Source organism: Capra hircus, chromosome 24 (genome assembly GCF_001704415.2).
Source record: "Capra hircus breed San Clemente chromosome 24, ASM170441v1, whole genome shotgun sequence".
Classification (NCBI taxonomy): Eukaryota; Metazoa; Chordata; class Mammalia; order Artiodactyla; family Bovidae; genus Capra; species Capra hircus.
This window is the reverse complement of record NC_030831.1, coordinates 45,632,939-45,658,877: the sequence shown is the minus strand read 5'-3', so window position 1 is coordinate 45,658,877 and position 25,939 is coordinate 45,632,939. Positions and strand designations below refer to the sequence as shown.

The window sequence follows — 25,939 nt, the reverse complement described above, 5'->3', positions numbered from 1 at the left end:
CTTCTCTCATTCAAATACTGATGCCTTTCTGTTTTAAATGTGTTTACTGTAAATAGCAAACTGTTAAGTCTCAAGAAAAGTGCAACCTAAGAGTCTCTGTAGTCCAGTGGTGAGTTTAATAGTCAACTTTTTTTTTTGGTCAGTTAGGTACTGTCATATTATATCTAATTTCTTCCTTCTGTTTATTTTTTTTTGCTTGCTATTTTTTTTTTTTGGAAAGGAAGGCTTTCTATAATATTTTCCTCCTTTTCTGCTTTCCATTGTAAAGATAATTTTCTTCTGGTTCAAAATTTGTAATTCTGATTTTGTTCTCATGTTGGTTGCCCTTATCACCCATGTTTATTCCTCCCTGTGGACTTTGTAAACTTACCAACTTTTGCACAAGCCAAGTACTGTAATAGGTGCTCATGCCTCTCTCTCTCTCCCACCGCTGCCATCATTTAATATTCCAGTTCTAGGTCTACTTCTTCCCCTTTTTCCCTTTGGTCCTACTACTGCTGCTAAGTCGCTGCAGTCGTGTCCGACTCTGTGCGACCCCATAGACGGCAGCCCACCAGGCTCCCCCATCCCTGGGATTCTCAAGGCAAGAACACTGGAGTGGGTTGCCATTGCCTTCTCCAATGTATGAAAGTGAAAAGCAAAAGTGAAGTCGCTTAGTTGTGTCCGATCCTCAGCGACCGCATGGACTGCAGCCTTCCAGGCTCCTCTGTCCATGGGATTTTCCAGGCAAGAGTGCTGGAGTAGGGGGCCGTTTACACATTTGGTCACCTCACATTTCTTGTGTCTTTTGCAGCATTTCCTGGTTTCATTTTTCTCCCCTGTTTGGATGCTTCCACTCAAATTGTTTTCAGTGCAGGCGTCTGTGGTGAATCTTATGCCTGAGGACACTTGTTCTCTTTAATGTCTCCTGTGTGTGGAGTAGTATCCAGGCAGGTTCGCTGGATTGGATATTTTGGCCCTAGTCTTGGAGTCTCTGGTTAGCAAGTCTACGGTATTTCCCTTTTCTCACCAAACTGGCTTGTCAGTGGAGTACTGGTGAGCTGGCCACCTGGGAAAACTCAGATTTGTGGTCTGTTGATTTCTGGAGTGTAAATACTCCCATCCTGGACGATTTCCAGCCATCTAGGCAATGCCACTAAGTGAGACCCTGGAAGGATATGTTCACAGAGGGATCTGTATAACCAGAGCTCAGAAGCTGCTTGGAGCTGGCTCCTCTCTCCACTGTTGACACAGAAGTGAAGAGCTGTGTTGCATGGACATCCCTGGTGGCTCAGTAGTAAAGAACCCCCTGCCAATGCAAGAGATGTGGATTTGATCCTTGGGACAGGAAGATCCCCTGGAGAAGGAAATGGTGACCCACTCCAGTATTCTTGCCTGGGCAATCCCATGGACAGAGGACCCTGGCAGGTTGCAGTCCATAGGGTCTCAAAGAATTGGATACGCCTTAGTGACTCAACGACAACAAGCAGAAGAACTACTTGGGTAGCCTCTAGATGTTGTACATTTCGCGACTCAATTCTGTTTTTAAATCCCATCTATTTCTACCTTGCTTGGTATCCTGGGCCAACTCAACTTGCTTTACAGTGGAGGATATTGAAATATTTAGAACAGCTGAACGGATTTGTTAGTGGTCAGTAATCAGAATGGCATGCATGTAGAGGGTTTTCTGCTCTTAATAAAACCAGATTATAACACTTTAGTGGAAAATGCACGAAAAGTGCTATTTTAATAGCGCTATGTCATCACTTGGAGGTTCTGGGGCAGCCGAGAGAGCTGTGAACATAAACAGCCTTCTGGTGAAATTCCCGGATGCTGGATCCTCAGAGACTCATAACTCCCTGGTCAGGAAAATAGAGCCTGAGACCTCTTTGGCCTCCAGGTGCGACCACAAACTCAGAGGTAGCCTCTGGAGTGTGACTTGCTTCCATTTCCTATGTGGGCATTTGTTTCCAGAGGTGCACCATTTTCCTGGAGAAGCTATAATTGGTTAGATATAATCGGGAAGAGAGGTAGGCAGCCCAGGATTCTTGGGCTGGTGGAAGAGGACTGGGATCCTAGGGCTGACACAGGAAAGATAAAGAGAGAAAAATAAACGCAGACACCAGCTTTTGCTAAATATTAGATTTATAAAGAGTTTGTCCCCTACACCTCGCTTCCTTCCTTCATCTTCTGCCTTAGGTCACCCCCTCATGCTATCCTGGAAGGATGGAGGACACGGGCACTGTAAGATCATCCCTGTTCTTGGAGGGGATGGGTGGGAAGGCTGAGCCACATGCCTTTCCACAGAGGGGTCCTGTGTTTTAGGAGCTCCATGTTACAACCAGAGCAACTGAATAACAAAGAGTTGTTCAAGCGGCGCTGGATTTTAGGGTGCAAGACTATACCCTAAAAAATGGGATGAGTTGTAATAACCAGAATTTCAACTCAAATAGAAAACAATGACTTCTGTCATTTCTGTATACTTCCCTTTATAAGCAAATCAAATCTTCTGATCACTTTCAACCTATCCTCATCTCTTTTTCTAGAGAGGAGGACTTTTATTGCTTTGCACTTTATATAATATAGTCATTACAATGAATACATAGCTGTTTCTTTCTCATTGTTAAGACACAATGTGTGACAAGTGATCCTGTGGGAAAAGGTAAGAGTGTATCTTATTTGTTCATCCTCAGGATATATACTTTTCAAATATACGTTTGATCATAGAAAACCCCTCAAATGAGCACTGTGTGGACAAGGTAGGTGAGCCTCATTTTTAAGAAAACCCACACCAAATTGCAAGCTTAATCATTTAATGAGTGTGCTTATGAATATTCTAAAAGGAAACACATTTGTTTAAAATATGATTTAAATGTTGAGAAAGATCACTTTTCATTTGATGACATTCCTAGTAACATTTGTGATGCAAAGGATGGCGTGTTGTCATTTCCAGTGAACTTAGGTTATAACCCCAAGTCAGAGAACATCACATGTGTTCCTGTGTGCTCAGACACTCAGTCGTGTCCGACTCTTTGCAACCCTTTGGACTGTAGCCCTCCAGGCTTCTCTGTCCATGAAATTTTCCAGGCAAGAATACTGGGGTGGGTTGCCATTTCCTCCTCCAGAACATCGCATGACTTGAGAATAAATCTCCACACAACATTAAAATTGTCCTGCCGCTTCTCCTGGTAGCCCTTTCATCTTTCACTTAACTTAAAGTCATTATTTATTGGTTATGTTGATCTGTCAGTTTAAAGGAAAGAGAAGAATCAATACTTCTGAGGTGGAAGGGACTGCAGGGCCCCTCTCCGTCATGAAACCAGTAAGAGACTGGAGCTGAGAAGGGGAATGGACCCACTCAAGTGGTTGGAGTTCACTCGTGGCAGAGCTGGAGGCAGATCCGCCCTTGGCCTTGTTGGCTAATTTCCTGATACTGTACATCACTGCACTAAATGACTGATGACAATGTCACCCATCTCTGTCCCCTTCCTGGTGAGTTGTCCTTAGGGATGTGGTTTATTATGCAGAAGAGGGAAGCTTCTCCTCAAAGGGAGCTCTTATGGAGTGAGCTATAGGTATAAAGTTGAAAGTAACCATATTATTGACAAATATTGTGCATCTTGGAACAGAGAACTTCCTGAATAGTGACTGCACACATATTTCCCTGTTCTTGGGAATAACTAGGGTGTAGGCTTGCTTGGGGGCAGAATCACAGAACAGACAGAAGGAGAGCTTAAGTGGCTTTCAGCTTGGGAACCTGGACACCCTGCCAAAGGCTGAATTTACAGGGACATGTATTGGAAAGGGCAACTTAGGAGACATCGTAGGCCTGGTACTTTGTGATGGTCGATGCTCTTCTGTTTTTCTCCTGGGATAGGTAGTAGATGCGGTTGGCCTCTGGGTAGGTGACTCTGCTGAGTGGGAGCTTGTAGATGGCGGGGTTGTTGGTCGTCAGGAGCAGGAAGGTGAGGGCGGAGAGGCAGAAGGGCCAGGTGCAGGGTGGTAATCCAAACTGGGGGGAGGGGAACACAAGAGGAGTCTTGGTTACATCAGATGCCCGTGCTCATTTCATCAGCCTTTCTCAACCAGCCACTGTCCTGGATGCAAAAGGGGAGGTTTCGTGGGCATTGATTGCAATAGTACTTAATTCATGATCAATATAAATCAAATTGTGCTGGTGTGTATGTGTGTGTGTGTGTGTGTGTGTGTGTGTGTGTGTGTGTGTGTGAGTCTGCACTGACAAGCACATATTCTTCAAAATGCAGAACCTACCAGAACCCTCTTATAACATGCCTCTGTGTAGAAGACACATCTTTTCTTGGGTGTCTGGCCAGGCTCTGCCTCCTGACTACAGGACTTGTGGCCATTCCTCACCTTCTCCTCACCTCTCCAAGCCCCTGTTGAAGGAACAGCATTGGCAGCCATTTTTATTTTGTTGTTGTTCAAAACCTTTTTCTCTTTGTTCATATCTGCTTGGACTAGAGATAAACACATAGCCCAAATACAGCTTCCCTTAGGCAGACAATCTGGGACTAGAATCTCCCTCTTGAGAGTCTGAACTAAGAGACACAGAGACTGTGTTCAGAGGCTCTTGATCAGGAAAAACTCGAGAGCCTGCCAGTGCTGGGTGGATATTTGGGGGCCTGTGTGCAGCAGAAGAAACCCATTCCAGAGAGACAGAGGGACAGAGTAGTCATATGGAGAGAGGCAGAGATGTCACCTCTGAGTCCCAGGGAGCTAAGACCAAGAGGGGCTGAGCCTCCTTCAAGAGTGCGCCCATCCCCAACAGCCTCTCTCCTGATGTTCCTCGGGTTTTTATTCCTTAAAATGCCCTGAGGCTTTTAAATACCCCTCTTCATTCTTCATTTGGGATAACCTCAATAGCTTTTTAGCAAAGAGCCTGAAAATCCAACTATGAAGCAAATCAAACCAATGCCCCTTCTCCTCCACACACCCTTTTATCATAAGCAGTAAAAACCTCAGGGAATGCCTTTGGAGGAATGAGGCCAGGTGTGTGTGCATGTTCAAAGATGGCCCTGTTGGGTGGGACTTAAGGATCAATGACAGCCTCACACCACCCTTAAGGAATACCCACAACTGATGATTTCCACTCTGTGAGTCTTTCCAAAGCCCTGCTAAGGCTGTGTGGGGGTGTTTCAAGTCCTACAGTGGGAAGGATGTGGGCTGGGAATTCCACAGACCCAGCTCCAAATCTCAGCTCCAGTCACCTTTGTGGGAGCCATTTCCTCTTTCTGAAAACTATTTCCTCAATAAGAAAATAGGCATAAAGCTATCTACTCAAAGAGTTGGTGCCTTGTGCATACTAAGCGCTCAATAAATGGTCTTCATTTGTGGTCACTGTCGTCCAGCAGAGGGCAGCCCTGTGAAGTTAGGGGGCTGCACCTGCCGAGGCTGATTAGAAAGCAAAATTGTGCAGCTCCTCAAAATTGTGCTCTCCTCTGTGGAGGCATGAACAGTCTCATAAATGTCATTCAACACTTTTATACCCTGTTCCTCAAGGAGACTGGGAATTCCTTCAGTGTGAATTAATAGCCTGCATTTTTTGTATCCCTGAGAGTGGGCAGCCACAGTGTCTTAAACATAGTATGCACACAGAAAGTAAACATGATTTTGTTTCGAAAAATGTCTAGATTGAGTGGTGTAACCTGTAACTTCTCTGGACATAGAGGAAAGGGCCATTGACCACAAGCAATCAGGAGCCAAAGCCTCTTGTTTGCATCATTTCCAGTATCTGGTCTGAGGAAGGACACATAGCTATTGGATGGACAATTAGGTGAAAGGATGGGGGCAAGAAGAGATGGAAAAGCCTGGAGCAGACAGCAGCCTCAGACGCCAGGCTTCATCCTGTTTCTGGTGATTGGCTAGTCAGCCCCAGCTCTAATATACCCCATGGCAGGGGCTCACTACCTTAGAGTTTCATTCATTCTGCATTTCTTGAGCACCTACTATGAGCTGAGCCTGTAACAGGCACTAGAGATAAAGATAGGAGTACAGTCAGGCCCCTGTTCTGAAGGGGCACAGGGGCTGAAGGTGGAGGAGGACTGGTGTGTACTAGACTTGTCACGGTGGACTTTGTCATATGTCAAATGTTATACGTCATATGTCAAGCGTCACAGCAGATATGCACACAAAATGTGATGGGCCCAGAGAAGGGACTTAATCCAGCAGGGTACACAGGATGGTATCAGGGAAGGTCAGTTCTATTGCTTAAAAATTTCCTTCCTATGCTATGTCCAAACCACCCAATGTCACTGAGGGTGGAGGAGAGATTTAAACAGATGTTAGTGAAATTCCCATCTCCACCCTCACCTGTAGGACCATCAGGACTTTTTCTGGTTGCCTGTGATGAGCCTTCAGTGCTTATGGAGGGGGAGGCATCAACTGTAGGCTGAGCTCCATGTGCTCTGCAATGGGGCCTGGGCCCCTCCTGTGTATATGGGGCTGGGGCTGGCCATATGGCTCCCCTGGACTTCACAGGCCACCTACATCTGTGCTGAGACAAACAAAGGTTCTCAGACTGCCACGCAAGTGCTCAACCACCAGCTCTGGCTTCTCTTGGACTTGGCTCCCTGTCATCCCAGAAACCTTGCCTCATGACACCAGACCCAGTAGTTGCTGTGGGATGAACAAAGATGTAACACTGGCCCACAAGTTAACTGGGTGTTGATCCAGAAACATAGGGGAAAAATTAAATAAACACGTTTTAAAATTAGTTGTGGAGGAGCTTGACTTACAAGAAATTTACAAAATATGAGTCTGATTTATAAGATCGTGCTCTTCACACTGTCCTTCTCTAAGGAGGCCTGCCTGCCCCCTGACCACAGGATCTGATGGACTAATGTGGACATTTCCACTTTTGAGGCCCGGCTCCTTCTATCTAGTAGATGCTGAGTAAAGTGTCATTTGAGACAGTTCAGTTCAGTTCAGTTCAATCGCTCAGTCGTGTCTGACTGTTTGTGACCCCATGGACTGCAGCACATCAGGCTTCCCTGTCATTCCAACTCCTGGAGCTTACTCAAACTCATGTCCACAGAGTCAATGTGCCATCCAACCATCTCATCACCTGTCGCCTCCTCTCCTCCTGCCTTCAATCTTTCCCAGCATCAGGGTCTTTTCCAATGGGTCAGTTCTTCGCATCAGGTGGCCAGAGTATTGGAGTTTCAGCTTCAGCATCAGTCCTTCCAATGAATATTCAGGACTGATTTCCTTTAGGATGGACTAGTTGGATCTCCTTTCAGTCCAAGGGACTCTCAAGAGTCTTCTCCAACACAGTTCAAAAGCATCAATTCTTTGGTGCTCAACTTTCTTTATAGTCCAACTATCACACCCATACATGACTACTGGAAAAACCATAGTTTTGACTAGATGGACCTTTGTCAGCAAAGTAATGCTCTAGTTTTTAATAAGCTGTCTAGGTTGGTCATAACTTTCCTTCCAAGGAGCAAGCATCTTTTAATTTCTTGGCTGCAGTCACCATCTGTAATGATTTTGTTTTTAGCCCCAAACAATAAAGTTTGTGACTGTTTCCACTGTTTTCCTATTTGCCATGAAGTGATGGGACCAGATGCCATGATCTTAGTTTTCTGAATGTTGATTTTTAAGCCAACTTTTTCACTCTCCTCTTTCACTTTCATCAAGAGGCTCTTTAGTTCTTCTTCACTGTCTGGCATAAGGGTGGTGTCATCTGCATATCTGAGGTTATTGATATTCTCCTGGCAGTCTTGATTCCAGCTTGTGCTTCATCCAGTCCAGAGTTTCTCATGATATACTCTGCATGTAAGTTAAATAAGCAGGGTGATAATATACAGCCTTGACGTACTCCTTTCCTGATTTGGAACCAGTCTGTTGTTCCATGTCCAATTCTAACTGTTACTTCCTGACCTGCATACAGATTTCTCAAGAGGCAGGTCAGATGGCCTGGTATTCCCATTTCTTTAGAATTTTGCACAGTTTATTGTGATCCACACAGTCAAAGGCTTTGGCATAGTCAATTAAGCAGAAATAGATGTTTTTCTGGAACTCTCTTGCTTTATCGATGATCCAACGGATGTTGGCAAGTTGACTTCTGGTTCCTTTGCCTTTTCTAAATTCAGCTTGAACATCTGGAAGTTCATGGTTCACATATTGTTGAAGCCTGGCTTGGAGAATTTTGAGCATTACTTTGCTACTGTGTGAGATGAGTGCAATTGTGTGGTAGTTTGAACATTCTTTGCCATTGCCTTTCTTTGGGATTGGAGTGAAAACTGACTTTTTCCAGTCCTGTGGCCACTGCTGAGTTTTCCAAATTTGCTGGAATACTGAGTGCGGCACTTTCACAGCATTATATTTTAGGATTTGAAATAGCTCAACTGGAATTCCATCACCTCCACTAGCTTTGTTCGTAGTGATGCTTCCTCAGGCATCCTTGACTTCGCATTCCAGGATGTCTGGCTCTAGGTGAGTGGTCACACCATCATGGTTATCTGGGTCCTGAAGATCTTTTTTGTATAGTTCTTCTGTGTATTCTTGCCACCTTTACTTAGCATCTTCTGCTTCTGTAAGGTACATACCATTTCTGTCCTTTATCGAGCCCATTTTTGCATGAAATATTCCCTTGGTATCTCGAATTTTCTTGAAGAGCTCTCTAGTCTTTTCCATTTTATTGTTTTCCTCTATTTCTTTGCATTGATCACTGAGGAGGCTTTCTTATCTCTTCTTGCTATTCTTTGGAACTCTACATTCAAATGGGTATATCTTTTTTTTCTCCTTTGCCTTTTGCATCTTTCTTTTCTCAGCTATTTGTAAGGGCTCATCAGACAAATATTTTGCCTTTTTGCATGTCTTTTTCTTGGTGAAGGTCTTGATCACTGCCTCCTGTACAATGTCATGAACTTCCATCCATAGTTCTTCAGGCACTCTATTAGATCTAATCCCTTGAATCTATTTGTCACTTCCACTGTATAACTGTAAGGGATTTGATTTAGGTCATACCAGAATGGTCTAGTGGTTTTCCATATTTTCTTCAATTTCAGTCTGAATTTGGCAATAAAGAGTTCACGATCTGGGCCACAGTCAACTCCTGGTCTTGTTTTTGCTGACTGTATAGTTTCTTCATCTTTGGCTGCAAAGAATATAATCAATCTGATTTCGGTGTTGACCATCTGGTGATGTCCCTGTGTAGAGTCTTCTCTTGTGTTGTTGGAAGAGGGTGCTTGGTATGACCAGTGCGTTCTCTTGGCAAAACTCTGTTAGCCTTTGACCTGCTTCATTTTGTACTCCAAGGCCAAATTTGCCTGTTACTCCAGGTATCTCTTGACTTCCTACTTTTACATTCTAGTCTGCTATAATAAAAAGGACACTTTTTTTTGCGTGTTAGTTCTAGAAGATCTTGTAGGTCTTTACAGAACCATTCAACTTCAGCTTCTTCAGCATTACTGGTTATGGTATAGGCTTGGATTACTGTGAAATTGAATGGTTTGCCTTCAAACCATCAGTTGAATGGAAATGAACAGAGATCATTCTGTTGTTTTTGAGAATTCATCCAAGAACTGCATTTCAGACTCTTTTGTTGACTATGATGGCTACTCCATTTTTTCTAAGGGATTTTTGCCACAGTAGTAGATATAATGGTTATCTGAGTTAAATTCACCCATTGCAGTCCATTTTAGTTCACTGATTCCTAAAACATTGATGTTCACTCTTGCTATCTCCTCTTTGACCACTTCCAATTTGCCTTGATTCATGGACCTAACGTTCCAGGTTCTTATGCAATATTGTTCTTTACAGCATTGGACTTCCATCACCAGTCACATCCACAACTGGGTGTTGTTTTTGCTTTGGCTCTGTCTCTTCATTCTTTCTAGAGTTATTTCTCTACTCTTCTCCGGTAGTATATTGGGCACCTACCAACCTGGGGAGTTCATCTTTCAGTATCCTATCTTTTTGCCGTTTCATACTGTTCATGGGGTTCTCAAGGCAAGAATACTGAAGTGGTTTGTGTTTCCCTTTTCCGGTGGACCACATTTTGTCAGAACTTTCCACCATGACCTGTCCTTCTTGGGTGGCCTTACATGGCTCATAGTTTCATTGAGTTAGACAAGGCTGGGGTCCTCTGTGATCAGATTGGTTAGTTTTCTGTGATTTTGTTTTCCATTGTCTGCCCTCTGAAGGAGAAGGATAAGAGACTTATGGAAGGCTCTTATGGGAGAGACTGACTGAGGGGGAAACTGGGTCTTGTTCTAATGGGAGGGGCCATGTTCAGTAAATCTTTAATCCAATTTTCTGTTGATGGGTGGGGCTGTGTCCCCTCCCAGTTGCTTGACTGAGGCCAAACTATGGTGGAGGTCATGAAGATAACGGCGACCTCCTTCAGAAGGTCCCATGCGTGCTCTGCTGCACTCAGTGTCCCCAGCGTTGCAGCAGGCCACCGCCGACCCACTCCTCTGCTGAGGCTCCTGGACACTCACGGGCAAGTCTGGGTCAGTCTCTTGTTGCATCACTGCTCCTTAAGTTCACATATTTAAAGAGATGAAGAGCTTCCCTGATGGCTCAGTGGATAAAGAATCTACCTTTTCAGTATTTCAGATGTAGTCTTGCAGGGATTGCAGAATCTGGGTGAGGTGGCTTAATTTTTTCCCCGTATCTGATAGATCTGCATAATCATCCTAGCCACCCACGGTGGAGGATCTACACAATGCAAATGATTTGAGACAAGAGGGAGGGATTGGGGAGGGGCTCTTGGAAGAGGGCCTTGGGGAGCCAAGAGAACATGGGGGATGGTGTGAGGCATGTCCTTAGCCCTGTTGACTCACCACGGACAACATGTTAGCCAGGGCGGTACCCAGGTAGGCTGTAAACAGTGCTGCAAGAGAACAAAGAAATTGTCAGGAAACCAGCAGTGCCTCAAGTTTATACATTCTCTCCCCATATATTTTATGCCACAAATGCTATCTCTTGGGTTAAAAAAAAATTGAGTTACATTTCCATTGCTTGGCAGCTTTGAAAAGTGTTAAATTCCACGCAAATGCCGGCATAACTAAGACAGCAGATGAACTTTGTTAAAAAGGACCAGAATTTAGCTGTTACAGTTCTCTTGGGTCCTACCACCTTGCATTCTAGCAAAGGAACATTTAGCAGCATAAACCATAAATGAACGTTTTACTATACAGCCAAGGCGTGTGAATCCCAGAACTCCCTGCTGGGATATTTCATCACAAGTTGTTAACATAATATGGGTTTCCAGGGAGGAACAGCATTCTGTAAGCTTGAGGAAGACCAAATATGCTTGCTGCCTTGTCATCTGGGCTTTGCTTTTTGAGGGCATCGCCAGGCTTGCCACTGGGGAGACCCAAGAGCTGGTGGGAGGTCAGGGTCTATGAAAATGGGCCACAGTAATTGGGATTTGCTTCTGAACCCTCAATTTCTCCACTAAAAACATCCCAATGGTTCCTAGGATATTAACAACAGCAAACCTTTATTAGAGAGGCACTGAATACCCCGACTACACACCTACAAGCACTATTTGAAGGTCCTATGGTCAATGTTTGGGTGTTTAAGGTTAACTGCTGTATCTGATGTAAATCACCCAATTCTCCATATAAGGATTAATTTACACAAGAGTTGCTTCAATCACCAGCCTGGAAAGCAGCAATCACAGACAACAAATGAACAACCTCCGTCAAAAACTCTGTCTTCGTGTGCTGAACACTTTGCATTCAGTGAAAATAGTTTTAAATGTACTAATCACTAAAGGACTATTCAAAATAGTTAAAATAAAAATCCCTTTATCAAGCAAACAAATCCTCCCATTTATCTTTGGAGGCTCAGCAAAAGTTTTGCAGGGTGGTTTCCCTGTGGGCATAGAGGCTGGTGTCATTTGAGGTGGATAGAGAACTCTGCTGGCGGTACCCACCGCAGGCGATGGCGAGGAGGTGCGTCTGCCAGGTGATAACGTAGAACATGCCTCCTATGGCGATGCAGGCCAGCGAGCTGTTGAAGCCACACAGTCCGAAGTAGATGGAGTCAAAGGGCGTTGCGAGAGTGAGAGCTGGGGGAGAAGACAGGCTGAGTGCTGTGTGGGGTCGAGTGGGCCCTGAAGTCCCCCACCGTCTTCAACTCAGACAGTTATCAGTGCCCCCGAAGTATTTATGAAAAGGACTCCTGACTATTCAGTGGGAAAACATCTAAAGGAGACAAATGGCTTTAGAGTCACATGCATATCAGTGGTTCAGCTGGGATGGGTACGAGACTCTTTTGAGTAATGATCTGAAGTTTGATTGAGCAGTGCCAGAAGAAGGAGGATTAAGGTATCAACCTGAATGTTCTCGTGGAGAACAAGCTTCTTATCATGATTAGAGATAAGGCTTACAATATAAACACGCCTGGAACAAGCTCCTCCCAAGCTTTTAGTTTATCCAGAGGTGTAAGTGACCAGAGCTTTTCTCGAGGATGGGGTTTGCTCAGCAAAGCAGGAAGATGCAGCACCCAAAATGCTAAGACCAGGTGATGTGGAAGGAAGAGAGTTTACAGGAACAAGCAGGTGGAGCAAGAAGACACACGTCAGCATTTTCTTTGGAGCTGGCCCCAGGCACAACATTCTTGCAGCCCATTAATAAGGGGCCCATTCATAAGGTCCATTAATTAAGTTAATTAATAACGGCACTAACCTGCTAACATCCCAATGGCGGATCCAATTGCAGCGTGCAAGCAAATAAGAGGCGATGATATGAACAAAGCTATGAGGAAAATGCCTCCAGTCCAGGGGTTATCGCAGCCGTACACTTGGCCGATTCCAACAGGGATGGCTCTCAAAAGCTGCAGGTCCAACAGGATCACATGCAGTTACGAAGGCAAAAGAGACAACTTGAACAGGAAAATATTTGGTGCCAAACCCTCCATACTAACATTTTGCAACAGTGTACCAAGATATTTTCAAATAATTTCACTCTATAAGGAATACAAGATTTATTGTTTTAATCTTGAGTTATAAGAACAGTAAAGGGTTAAAATGTTGTTTCCTTTATTTAGAAGCATGAGTGTAAGGCACTAAACTCCCAGGCTCCTCTGTCCATGGAATTTTCCAGGCAAGAATACTGGAGTGAGCTGCCGTTTCTTACACCAGGGGATCTTCCCAAACCTAAGGATCAAACCCATGTCTCTTGGGTCTCCTTCACTGGCAGGTAGATTCCTTACTGCTGCACTACCTGGCAAGCCCGACAAGCCTGAAACTCTCCTTTAAAAGGCCTCCGAAATAAAGCAAAATTTCCTTTCCTACCAATGCTTGTCTCTTGAGAATTGGCTTTTGAGTGATGAGCAATTGGACTTGGGTTTAGAAAAAAATCAGGGTGTTGTTCATTAGAAAATTACTAGATGGCTAATCAGAGTTGGGATTGAAAAACTCTTGTAACATCTGTTTTTTGTCTGTTTGTTTGTTTGTTTGTTTTTTTAGCTAAAAACATGCCTAGAAGGCCAAATATTAGATGGGAAGATGGTTCCTTGTGTTTTCAAGAACAGCATGTCTGGGCTGTGGTCGTATTGGTGTGGTCGTCTGGATGAGCAGCTAGACTTGTATCCACAGAGGAGCCCCTGGGCAGGTGGTGCCCTGGCATGTGCAGGTTTTGGTGGTAAAGCCATCACGTGGTGGCTGATGGGGGAGGGCCCCGACGTGTCAAGCCTCCGTGTGTCTCAGTGAGTGTCTATGAATGAGAAAGGAAGTCCAGAGTCCAGTGCCTTGTGGGCACTTGCACACGTGCCCTGAAGTTTGGGAAAAGATCCTGGGCACATAAGCTTCTGCAGTGGCTGAGACTGGGTCTGTGTTTCGAAGCTTGGCCAGAGGGACTTGAGCTAGGAAAACGTGGGAGGGGCTCCGGGCCTGCTGGGGGGCACTGGGTTCATCCTCCCCTTGTTTATATTTCTTGGTGAAACAGGTCTTCCCATGTCCTCCGAGGCCTCCTCCTTGGGTGCTGAGGAGGGAGGTCTTGTGGCGGTAGGGCCCTCACCGCACATCCAGACAGGATTGCAGTGGTCTAGTGGGCAACCCTCTGGGCTCAGTCCCCCCTTAACCTAGGACAGAGAACAGGACAGGACTCGGACATTGCTATGCAGGGGACAGTGGGCCAGGCAGAGTTCTGGACAGAGGCAGTGGCTGGGCTATCTGGTCCCCAGCCAGCTGCAGCCTCCAGCAGGCTCTCCCATCACCAAAGAGCAGGGGAGCTTGCGGAGCCTCAAAATCCTTGGGAGGCCTAGACCCTCTCTCTAACATCAACCACTGTTTCCCCAAACTCGAGGCTCTAATTATGACTGTCAAAATGACAAGACATTCTCACGATCATCATAATACATTCAAAATTAGCCGGAAGAGCATGTCTCAAAGAATAATCACCAAGCATTGAATTTGTCTTTCCTGGAACTTTGGGGGTTCCAAAGTATTTGTACAGTATTTTCCATTTAATTTTTTTCCCCACAAAATTCCTAGTTATCTTTTCTATGGAAACTGTGGTTTGGAGTTTGCAAAGTATCTCAAACTTTCCCTTTCTACCATCATCCCCCTTAGCCATGCCAGTTAGAGCTGTTTTGACTTGAAAAGATACTGATTGGGCGAATATTGTGAAAGGAAAGTGTGAGGGTCTGAGCTGCCAACATGGCCCATTTCTCACCTTTGGCTCACGAAGGTACACACACACACACACACACACACACACACACACACACGAACATCAACAAGCATGGGGCTAATGTGAACATGTCTCTTCCTAGGTAATACGTCTTGGGCAAATGCAGGGCTCTCTCTTCCATGCCATCCTGCTGTCTCCATGAACTGTCAGAGAAACTTGGCACCATTATTTCTGACACAAAGTCCCTTCAACAAGCCCAGGTGGCTTTGCGGTTAGATGATAGACTGCTAATAACAAATTTCAGAGTGAGCGCTAGTCCGCAGAGTCATTTAGTGTAACAGAGTAGAGGACCTCAGAGAAAATGTGCCCAGTTTAAGAAAGAAGGCTGATGGGCACGTTTCTCCAGGCTGCCTTAAAGCTTTTAGTGTAGTTTTTTTTTTTTTTTCCTCAATCTATCTTGGCAGACTTCCAGAGGCCAGCATTATATACAGAATGCTTACCAAAAGCTTTAAAAGCTCTGTTAGATGTTTCTTAGTAGAGGAACACCTGTGCTTTAAAGTCGGTGATGCCCCAGAGAGCAAGGGGAACCCGCTCCCCAGCCTGGAGCAGAGACTTCTCCAGCCAACAGACGGCAGTGTGGTGTGCATGTCATCAATGATTCAAAGACATTGAATGAGAAGAAAAACACGACGTAGCTTGGATTGAACTGGAGTAAAGGCTCAAAAAGGCTCAAAAACAAAACAACAAAAAAAGATAAAAGAACCCAAATCTAGAAGTCAGGAGGCTTCTTTTGACTTTACCCCTCACTCATTAGCTGCATGACCTCAGGCAGTCTCTTAACCCGGCCTTGGTCTCTCTCTCAGGCTCTGACAGGACAGAGTAGAGCCAGAAATGGCCCTTTTAGCTCTTAAAAAGAGAAAAGCAAAAGCTTGTGGCTAATGTGATGTTGTAGGTAGAGTGCCTTGCACTGAATAATCAGTAATAGGTATTAATATAACTGGATGTTTCTGACATGCAAATTAACTAAATGCCACTTTAACACTGAGTGCGGGTAGGCGCTGCCTTTCCACCTTCCACAATACCTACCAAGGGCACTTGGATCTCTGACCAGGTGATGTTGGGCACGGAGGAGACCGGCTGCAGCAGCGTCGTGGGGAAGAAGAGGTTGTAGTGGCCCGTGGCCGCCAGGTACAGGGTCACAGCGATGTTGAAGGGCAGTGTGAAGACCGGGAGGTCCCACTTGCTGAAGATGGTGCCCAGGGCACTGGAGAGGATGGGGCTGATGGCAGAAGTATAGGAGATGCTGTTCATGATGCCCTCTGGCCCTGGCGCTAGACTGAGTGGGACAAGCGGGCTCCCTGAGCCTTCTTGGGGGAAAAACAGCTGGTTGGCTCCCTCTCCCAGCCTGACTGGCTCTGGGCAGCCCCCTTCCTGGGCCTCCTTCCTCCGCCCCACACAGCAACAGGGTGGGTGCCCAGACTCAGCTTCAGAAGCAGGTCTTTGGGGAAAGTCCTAAGGCAAGGGAGTCACAGAACTTCCTTGAAGGGCCTTAGGGCTCCCTCTGGAAGAGTGAGCAGAGAGAACAGACCAGCGAAGGGGAAACCCATTCATGCATTCAACAAATGTTTGCGGAGGAGCTGAGGGCAATCCTGGCAGGAGTAACCTTTGGTTTCTGCAGGGGAGGGAGGAGCTGGGGTCTGGCCCCCTGAGGGCTCTGGGCAGTGCCTGGGCCTGCAGTCCACCCTGGGAGGTTGTCCTGGTTGGGGCATGGGGTCCGAGGACAGGGCAGCACTGGGCAGGAGGGATGAGAAGTTTTCTGGAGAGTGACAGGACCCCATGGCTCTAAACCCTCTGTGGACCTCAGTTCCCTTCTCTGTGCTCTGGTTGGGTAGGGCCAGGGGCTCTTTAAGATCTCAAAAAAGAAGAGTAAAGGAACATAGCTAATGAAACCCTTCACTGTCCCCTGGACAACATGCAGCACAGACGGGCTATCACTGTACAATGTCAGTAATTACTTTTAGACGGTATTTCTGATGTGATGATATTTCTAAGGAAATGCTGCTTTGAACTCCTGTTTAGAGGGTCACAGAGTTAGGTAGAAAGGTAGGAAGCCCTTTATCTGCACCCACAGCCTCAGAAGCAAACTTACCAAGTCATGGACATCACGATGACCGGGAGCAGAAGCCACCAGAAGTAGTCGCCTTTGTCTGAGAAAACGGCCATCAGCAGCCCCACCAGCACCCCGTTATAGCCGTGAAGTCCAGCTGCAATGGCGGACCTAGGGGGGGAGGGCTACTGAAGGGGGGTTCCCCTGCAGCCTAAAGCAGGGCATGGCCCCCCTGATTGTCCTCCTGAGCCAGGCTTTTCTCAGCTGGAGCCTCACCACACACACTTTCCGATCATCAACTCTTCACTGTCCCCTGGACAACATGCAGTTTTGTAACCAGGGGATGGTTGTTTTAGTTATGAGTGACTTTTCTGAGGAGTTTCTGAGCTGTGAGCCAAGCAGTGAGGATGGGAAGCTGGTGGAGGGTCCCCTCAGGGAGCTACCTCTGGTCTCATGCCGGGACCCTGGGTTTCCTGGGACTCACTTGTCCTGACTCAGGATGAGGGCTGTCAGGGTGGACACTACGGTGCCCAGGCAGCCTGAGATGGCCCACCAGGGGTTCTGGATGAAGAGGCCGAGGACGATGAGGGTGCCGCTGAGGGGGTTGTTCACAAACATCACCTGGGACGTGCCCCGGAGCACCCAGTCGAGGAACTGGAACACCGGGGATTTGTCTGAAAATGGAATGGGTCAGGGAGTCAGTCAAGGCTCAGTTGTGCCAGGCGAGGCCCCAGCGGGTGAGAGGGTGAGAGAAGCTGGCATCCAAGGTGGGTTCAGCCCCCTGCTGTCACCTGCCGCAGAGCGAGGTAAGGAAAGAACCCAAGAGAGCATCTGAGTGCCCAGAAAACCCTTCACCCCATCGCGAGCTGGCTTGGGTCTGTAGATTGTTGTTCAAGCAGTGGGTACCCTGCACAACCTGTGCCCCCAGGAGAATGGCCTGAATTTTCAGGAGGACGGATCCAGGCACCAAGCCCCTGGCCTGAGCTCTGGGAGACTGATGATGGGAACCTGCCAGAAGGGTAGACACAGCTCTCCCATAAGCCATTTCTAGGTGGGCATTTTCCTAGAAAGCTGGCTCTAGAATTCCAGTACTAAAAAGTGACATTCTGAGTGGGTATTGGCAAGAGCATGACTGTTACGTTCAGAGGTGAGAGCTTGCACATCTACCGGTGTTGGCATTGACATTCTGCGAGTCCATATGCCTGTTTTAACAGGGAAACTCCTATCCATGGAAACAGGACTCCATTTCATCTACAGAGATCTGAGCAGCCTGTTTCCTAGAGGACGGCCAGAGGGGACATTTTCAGGAGTGGGAGCAGGGGCTGCTCTCGTGGAGCATTTACCTTTAAGACCCTCTCCACACTCCTTCATCTCTCCGGTGATGTAACCCAGGGCTTTGCGGACCCTCTTCCCAATGGCAGCCAGGGAGCTCCGAATCCAGGAAGTCTTGGAGATGCCCGTTTCCACCTTTATCTCGGAGCTGTCCTCCATGGTCTCCAGAGGCTGTCCAGGGACAAGAGATGGGCAGGAAGCCCCACATTCTGAGCTTTTCACACAGGGGGCAAGCTAAGATTTGCATTTGATATTTAGTGAAATTGCTATTTAAGCATCTTTGTTTCTGTAGACTATCTTTTGTTTCGTTTGACACGTTACTTCATTTAATATAGGCAACAACCTTGTACTGTCGACATCTGTATCATTTACAGATTCAATTAACTGTGGATTAAAAATATTTGAAAAAAATTTCCAGAAAGTTCCAAAACGGAAAACTTGAATTTGCTGCACACTGGCAACTTTTTATTAATATGTATCATTTACATTGTATTTACAGCTATTTACACAGCATTTTCATTGTATTAATATTAAGTATTATACATAATCTAGAGATGAATTAAAATGTATCAGAGGATGTGCATAGGTTATATGCAAATATTAATACTATGCCATTTTATGTAAAAGACTTGAACATCCACAGATTTTGGTACCCTTCAGGGATCTTGGAACCAATCCCCCATGACTGTAGTGTAATAAGACACTAGCTTTAGCCTCATTCTGTGGATGAGGTCTCAGGTGTGGATGGAGAGGTTAGGTTCTCACTTTTAAAGGTCAAGGTCAAATGATATAATTTGGATTTACCCACAAATTTTTAGATTATTTTTTTAAAAAAATATTACTTCTAGTATACCACACTCTTTACAGCACTTCCCCAAACTCCAATATGTCTAGGCTTTAAAACTTAACTATCCATAAAATTAAACAAGTAGAGATTCTGTTTTGAAAATTAGCACCAACTTATTTCCTAAATACTTGAATGCTGGATCCAGAAGGACAAGCACAACATAATCCAATAAAAGAAGCAGCAAATTTTATAAAGTAAACGGAAAATAGACATCTTTATCCACATGATTATGTTTCTAGAAATATGAATTCAAGAAAAGACATCCAGAAGATGTCTTTTCCGAGCCTGGTTTTTCTACTCTGCGGCAAGCACTGGGAAGCGGGTGCCACCCCTGATTCAGGCCACTCTATACTCACCAGCAACTCGACTGTGGGCTTCCGGTATAGGCGGGGAGAAGGGACTTTGGGGTGCCTCTCCTGCTGCTCACCTTTACCAAACACTGGAGTTGGAAGGAGAGAGCACCATCAGTTAGGACCTCTACCCTGGCACCTTTGCAGCAAGTTTCCTGCCAGGCTTGAGTTGGAATGCTCAGCACTTCCTGGCCCACTGAGGATGCCCTGGGCTTGTCTCCTTGTACAGGAAGGCCCCCTCCTCTGCTACTGCAAACACCCATAGGCAAGCTCTTTGGAGGAAAAAAATGAACATCTTGATGTAAACAGGACATTTTACAGGAATTTAGGGGATTCAGAGGCTTGGCTGACTTTTAGTAAAGAGGCTCTGATTTTACTCAACTCCTGTGTTTTGTAGGTAAGCAAACAGAGCTACTCGTGAGCCCTGAACCCAGGGTTCTTTCCCTACATGACACAAAGACTGGTATTTATAAGGTATTGTTGCTCATAAAGCATTAAGCTGCCCGAACCATCCAAGGTCTGTGTTCAAATTTTACTACAACTCTTCCCAGCTGGATGACCTAAGCTGTTTTGGTCTTTTTAGGATCATGTCTCAGAACTTTAGATATTTAAGCAGCAGTGGCTGGTTGGATTAAGACAAGGGATACCCATGTTGTTAACTCAAAACAGATTTTGGCATGTCCTTGTTATTCTAGAATACTCATTGTGTTTTCATTATTATGAGATAATCTATTTGTAAAGATGAGGAATTTCAGATGCGTTTCGGTATCATGAAAGGCCTTTGGAAGTTTTGCTGTTGATGCTCTGGTGTCCTCTTGTGGTCAAGTGTGAGAATGGCAGTCTGAGCTCTAGGTGCCGAGAATCTTTACACAATCGGCCATTCAGACCGCATTAATGAGATTTCAGGGCACTTAGACACTAGAAGAGATGCACCAATGGCCCTGTGACCCCTCATTTGAAGGAGCAGGAACTGCAAATACCAGTGTGGTGGTTGGGAAGTTACACTACGTGGGAGAAACAAATTAAGGGAGTTTGAAAGGAAGAGCAGAAAGCAAAGAGGATACTCTAGCCTCTGAGGCCAGTGTGTGTGATATCCTGAGAGATTCTCTGCTTCTGTCTGAAACTCCAGCTCTTCAGCAGCTCCTACTAACCCTTCTCCCAGTCTCTGCAGTGCAGGGCTCTCTGCCAGGCCCTCCCTTACCGCAGCCCTCCAACACCATCCTAAGAAGATGTTTGTAGGGAGAGTGTTAACTTTTGGAAGCAAACTATGCTCTCTTCCTTGGGATGCCCTGGTGGCTCTGTCAAACTTCTGGCCCAAAGGGGTCCTCTCTGGGGGGCACAATTAGGCCTTCATGAGACTGCTTCCACCTTGCATCTGATTGAAGACCCTCCTATCCCTCGCTTGCCTCCTCCCTGTTTGCCCCAACCTGCCCCCCACCCCAAGCATCCAGGTTTCTGGCTTCCCTGACTGTTTGCCTGCCCTCTGGACCTCCTCTTGGCCTTTGGGAGTCCCTCCCCTTACAGCTGTAGGAGAGAACTTTTTATCTCTAGCAGCGTGACCATCGTGACCACATTGTGGTTGTGATTTGCAGGGCTTTTTTGGTCACTTTAAATGTGATGTTTTATTTAATTTTAATTTATTTTCTTGTATTTTGGCTATACCTGCTGATGGCCTGCAGACCAGTTCTCCAACCATGGACTGAACCTAGGCCACTGCAGTGAAAGCACCAAATCCTAACCATCAGGCTACCAGGCAACTGCATTACGAAGAGCTGTTCAAGCTTCTTCTGCCACCTAAGCTGCCTCCCAGATGAACTAGAGTAGCGTTTCTGGGCATGGGATGTGGGTGGTTCCAATGTGCCATCAAGTTTGCAACCCTCCTGGCCAAGACTGACAAAGCCTGTCTCAGTTCTGGTCTCCCCATCCTTGGCTGAGACTCTGAGACCCATGGCTGAAGTCAGAGGTTGGGGGATGACAAGGATGAACCTCACCCTCATGGATTTCCCCACTGCCTGTGACAGAGGTGCTGCCAGGGTTCCCATTTTAGAGGTGGAAAGGTCAAGGCCCCCTGGGAGCCATGGGGGGAGCACGCACCTTTGCTCCTTCTGTGGATGGACGACCACTCGATATGGAACACGTTCCTGGGCTTGGGAAGCACGGTCTCCGAGCCCTCATCCGCCTTGGGGCTCGTCGAGGGTGGCTCTGCCTCAGTGTTGCCTGGCCAGGGGCAAAATGAGACAGGTCAGTGTCCCAACCCTGGTCCACCCCTAGAGGCAAGCAGAGAGTGCTGGGAAATTCATGCAGAGCGGGAGCAGCAGTGCAGTCCGAGCGGCAGTAGTGATTGCATTAGTGTCTACGGAAAAAGCCCACTTTCCCATTCTTCCTGCTAAAACTTCCACTTCCTTTCCTCACAGAAGCCACATCAGAGATACCTGGCAGTGTCAGGATACGGATAGGCCAGTCTGCCTTGTTCCCCCAGCAAGGCACTGCTCTAAGCCTCCTTCACTAGGCTTCAGACTGGTGTGAATGATGGACCTTAGGCCACTGCCCATTCCCGTCCTTCAGCCAGTACCCTGGTCTCCATCTGCTGTAGAGAGAGTGTGTGTGGGGGAGGGTCCTCAGTGCTCCCTGCACATAAGAGGCATCTGAGTGCTTAAAAAATGTCTGACTCCCATCCCAGGCCAATTTTAAAAGTCAGAATTTTAAAGTCTATGGTGTTTATTTATTTTATTTATTTATTTATTTATTTTTATTTTTTAAAGTCAATGGTGTTTAAAAGATGACCCTAATGTGCAGTTGGAGCTGAGAACCTCTCATCTAGAGTCTTGCTACTCAAAGTGTGGTCCCCAGACCAGTGCCATCAGCCTTCTCTGGGAGCTTGTTAGAAATGCAGAACCTGAGTTTCCACCCAGACTGATGAAATCAGAATCTACAGTCCAGCAAGATTCCCCGGGTGCTTTCTGGGCACATTGGTTTGCTCTGTGGGAGCTAAGAGTCCTGGAGCTGTGTTCAGCTACCAGAAACTCGCGGTGAAAATAGAGTAACTTATCACCTGGTCAGCGTTTCTCAAAGTGGGGTCTGAGAATTGACAGCATCAGATCACCTGATGGCTTGTTATGAAGCATGCCGCACACTGATTAATTTGGGTACTTGGTGGTCCCCAAGGTATGCAGTTTTGGGACTTTCTGCTTGTGGTTCCACTGAACTCTGGAGTTAGCTGATCAAATGGCTACCTGGAATAGTGGAGAGCTCTTGCACTGTCTTTCCATTTGGATACTTTGGGGCATTGTTATCTCCGAAAGATGGAAAACTTAGGCTCTGGTGATTTCTGAACCACTCTACAGTGAGTCACATGGCCCTCAGCCCTCAGTTCTTTCCTCTGCATCTTTGCTGCACAGCGTCAGCTTTGTGGACTGGCTTCACGGACATCCAAGGGTGCTTGTTAGAAATGCAGACTCTCAGGTCCCATCTCAGACCCACTGAACAGGAATAAGTTTGTTTTTTTAAACAAGATCTCCAACTGACTTGCGTGCAAATTAAAGTTTGAGAAAACTGGTCTAGATCACATTGCTCATGTAGAAAGAGCTTCAGCAAAGCTGAGAATATAGCATCAGCAACCAGAGCATGGGGCACATGTATGAGCAAGGAAAGGGGTTTGTCTATAGTTTCAGACTGAAAGTTCAAACATGAAACTTCAAACACGCCCCTCCCCTCTAGGCTCGGGATGGGAAAAATCTATTTCACTCAGCATCCTGCCTGTGGGTCACCATGGAGCCTTAACTCCAGAGGCTGGAAAAGCTCTGGTACATCAGACACAAGTGAATAAGGCACCTCTTCAGGTAGGTGCTGTGCAGGAGGGTGGGGATCCAGAGGGTATCACTGCATCATCTGACAAAGCAGGGCATTCTTCCATAGCCAGTCTACAGGGCACATCCGCCAGGCTGGAAGGGCACCTCTGCCCGCCCAATGCTTTTCATCCCTCATATGCCAAGTGTCAGCCACCCTAGTCACCCTCTGCCTAGAGAAATATATTGACCTTATTTAGCATCAGAGACTCAGAACTGCATGGATCTTCAAAATCACAGTCTACTTCCCAAGTCCAGAGAAATTGCATTACTGCCCCCCGACCCCTCCCAGACCATGTAATTAATTATGGCGTAGCCGGGAGTTGCACCCAGGTTTCCTGGCTCCCAGTTTGCTGATCTACAGAAAAACTGCCCCCCCTTTCCTGCCCTGGCCCTTTGCTTTCAGTTCTTATCAATAGACTGTGCTGCCTGCTCAGAATCCAGGAAAGTAGGTCAAGGTCCATATTACCATGCATTCCTAGAACTGATCTCTCAGCCACAAAAACAAAAACAGAGAGTATCTTTCTTTTCCTTGAACCCATGTTCTGTTCTTATTTGGGTGATTGGGGAGATGGCCCCAAATGTGGTCTGATACAGTGTTGCTTCTTGTCTCCTGTGGGCAGGATGGGAGTGCAGGCACAGACTGACCCCCCAGGGAGGGTGACTGCTCTTCCAGATGTGCTGGCCAAGAGAAGAGGATGGCGGGTGGGAACGAATGCCACAAGGAAGACTGGAGATAAAATAACAAATTTCCCGAGGCTGTGAAAATACTTAAAGCTGAGGTGATAGCAATTTACCATTACCTTTGGGACAGATTCTCAGGACTTTCATAACAGATAAAGGCAATTTCAAGGATATCATGAACACATCTATCAAATGCTCTAGAAAGAAATGTTCCATTGGTGTGGTGGGGAAAAAAGAAAACAATGAGAGTGCTGGCCAGGAGCCAGCATCACTCATTTCTGCGCTGCATTTTGCAAGTCATCAAATTTCATTGACAGTTTCCCCCACTGCAAGCATGGTGGTACTCAGAAGGAGATCTACAGACCCTATAGGACTGGCCTTGCAAACCCAGTTTAAACAGAATGATGACAGGTATTTTGGAGGGTACCTGCTATTTCATTCTCGTGTTGTTACAAAGATGAGACTAATGCTCACAAAATGCTGGGGAGAATAACTTTGCAATGCTGACATCAGGGAGCCGGCTCCTCGGGGAGGCCATGTCCCTGGAATAGCTTGTGCTCTGGGCAGAGTGGGCCCTCATGTCAGGCCAGGGCTGGCAGCTTACACATACCAGCACCCTCTCCTACCTCGTGTTCCTGTCTGTCACCCTCACAGGATCCTTGACAGCCCATTTTTTTCTCTTACAGTGGTTTTTCTTGGCACCTCCAGCACCCAGCATGATCCTGGCATATTGTAGGCACTCAGAAGTATTTGTTGACTATGTTAATGAGGGATAATTACCCTAGATGTTTTAATTTCTGACTGGTATAAAGAACCACCATTGGCTGGGTATGAACCACCATTTCAGGGTATGAACTATTAAAGAAATAATATATCTCACTGTAAATGTTAAATGCTTGGTAAATATTGACAGTGAGAGTCTTACACAGGTTCACGATGGTGATGGCTGAGCTGTGTAGGGATTTGGAAACTGATGGGCAAGAGCTGTTTCCAGCACTGCCTGGAGGAAGAAAGGGAGTTTATAGATGTGATTGAGTGATGGGCCGCCTGTGACCAACCAATCAGAGGCCCAGAAATCGTTCATGAGTGGATGGAAGAACACAGTTAATGAGAGAGAATGAAACAGGCCACTGAAGACCGAGATCTTGCTCCATGTGATTTGTTTTGGTTAGCAAGAGGTTATACCCTGTGGCTGAAAACCACCAAGCTGCTTGGAAGGTGGGGGCCTGGGTGTTCTAAAGCCCAAGAACAAAATTTTTTCAACAATGACTCACTTTGTGGGTTTATTTCGGCTTTCCCTCTAACATCATGGCACACAAAAAATAGTACTGTGTGGCATAGTGCAGCAGACAGATGGTGATGCTTACGGCCTGATCCTGGGGACTCAGGCCATGCCAGGCCCCCTCTGTTTTCTTCAAGGACCAAGGGCTTTGCTCTCTTGCTCCAACTACACATGTTCTGGGAAGCTCTGTCCTCAAGAATCTGCAGGCAAACCTTAGCAGCTGAGTAACTCCTCGGCATGCCTACCTGGCATAGGGACTGCTGTTACCTCCTTCTCTAACCAGACTTTCAAGTGTCCCAGTGCAGGTAGCATCATACTGGGGTTGTCCAATTCAGGGGCACAGTCCCTGCCCTCAAGGATTGCCAGCATCTTGTATCTTTAGAGGCAAGAGTCCAGCGATGCTACCCTCTCATTGATTCAGAGAAGGAAAGAACAGTCATGAGCCACAATGATTTGCTTAAAAGCACCCCCACCTTTTTTTTTCTGAAGAGTAGTATCCATAGTATCTACACATCTACTGATTGCTAACACACAGAAAATGCCGTCTGTTCAAATATCAGGGGTAAAAGTCACTTTACAGAAGACCCCACCTGTCAGATACAGTTTTGAAGCTTACTAAAGTTCCTTTGAGGGGAAAAAGAACAAACCCAAATCGTATATGACATCTTTCAGAAGAGGAAAAATGATCTAGTCTATTTTACTAATAATCAACCTTTACTCAAACAAGTCTCTACCTGTACACTGCCTACAAGCTGTCTTTCTCAGGTTTTGAACAGGTTTTCCTGCCTCCTGGAGGTGGGCCAATGCTGTCCATCTATCACTAGCAATGCCCAACATACAGAGAATCTGGAACCTACTGTCAAGACCCTTTTGTCATCACTCCACAGATCCCTACGTCTCT

The 25,939-nt window shown here is 46.2% G+C and overlaps 1 protein-coding gene across 2 annotated transcripts in view; it reads right to left on the bottom strand.

Annotated features, from left to right (window-relative positions):
• Window positions 2,493–25,939, bottom strand: part of SLC14A2 (solute carrier family 14 member 2) — a 66,757-nt gene continuing 43,310 nt past the window's right edge. For both annotated transcript variants that reach the window (XM_005697163.3, XM_013974430.2), the window contains 10 exons: window positions 21,322–21,444; window positions 19,234–19,316; window positions 18,042–18,201; window positions 17,183–17,372; window positions 16,741–16,869; window positions 15,678–15,870; window positions 12,645–12,792; window positions 11,891–12,025; window positions 10,791–10,840; window positions 2,493–3,991 (listed from right to left, as the gene is read on the bottom strand). In XM_005697163.3, coding sequence (XP_005697220.2) covers window positions 3,791–3,991; window positions 10,791–10,840; window positions 11,891–12,025; window positions 12,645–12,792; window positions 15,678–15,870; window positions 16,741–16,869; window positions 17,183–17,372; window positions 18,042–18,201; window positions 19,234–19,316; window positions 21,322–21,444 — 1,412 coding nt within the window. In that variant the 3' untranslated portion in view covers window positions 2,493–3,790. The remainder of the gene's footprint in view (window positions 3,992–10,790; window positions 10,841–11,890; window positions 12,026–12,644; window positions 12,793–15,677; window positions 15,871–16,740; window positions 16,870–17,182; window positions 17,373–18,041; window positions 18,202–19,233; window positions 19,317–21,321; window positions 21,445–25,939) is intronic.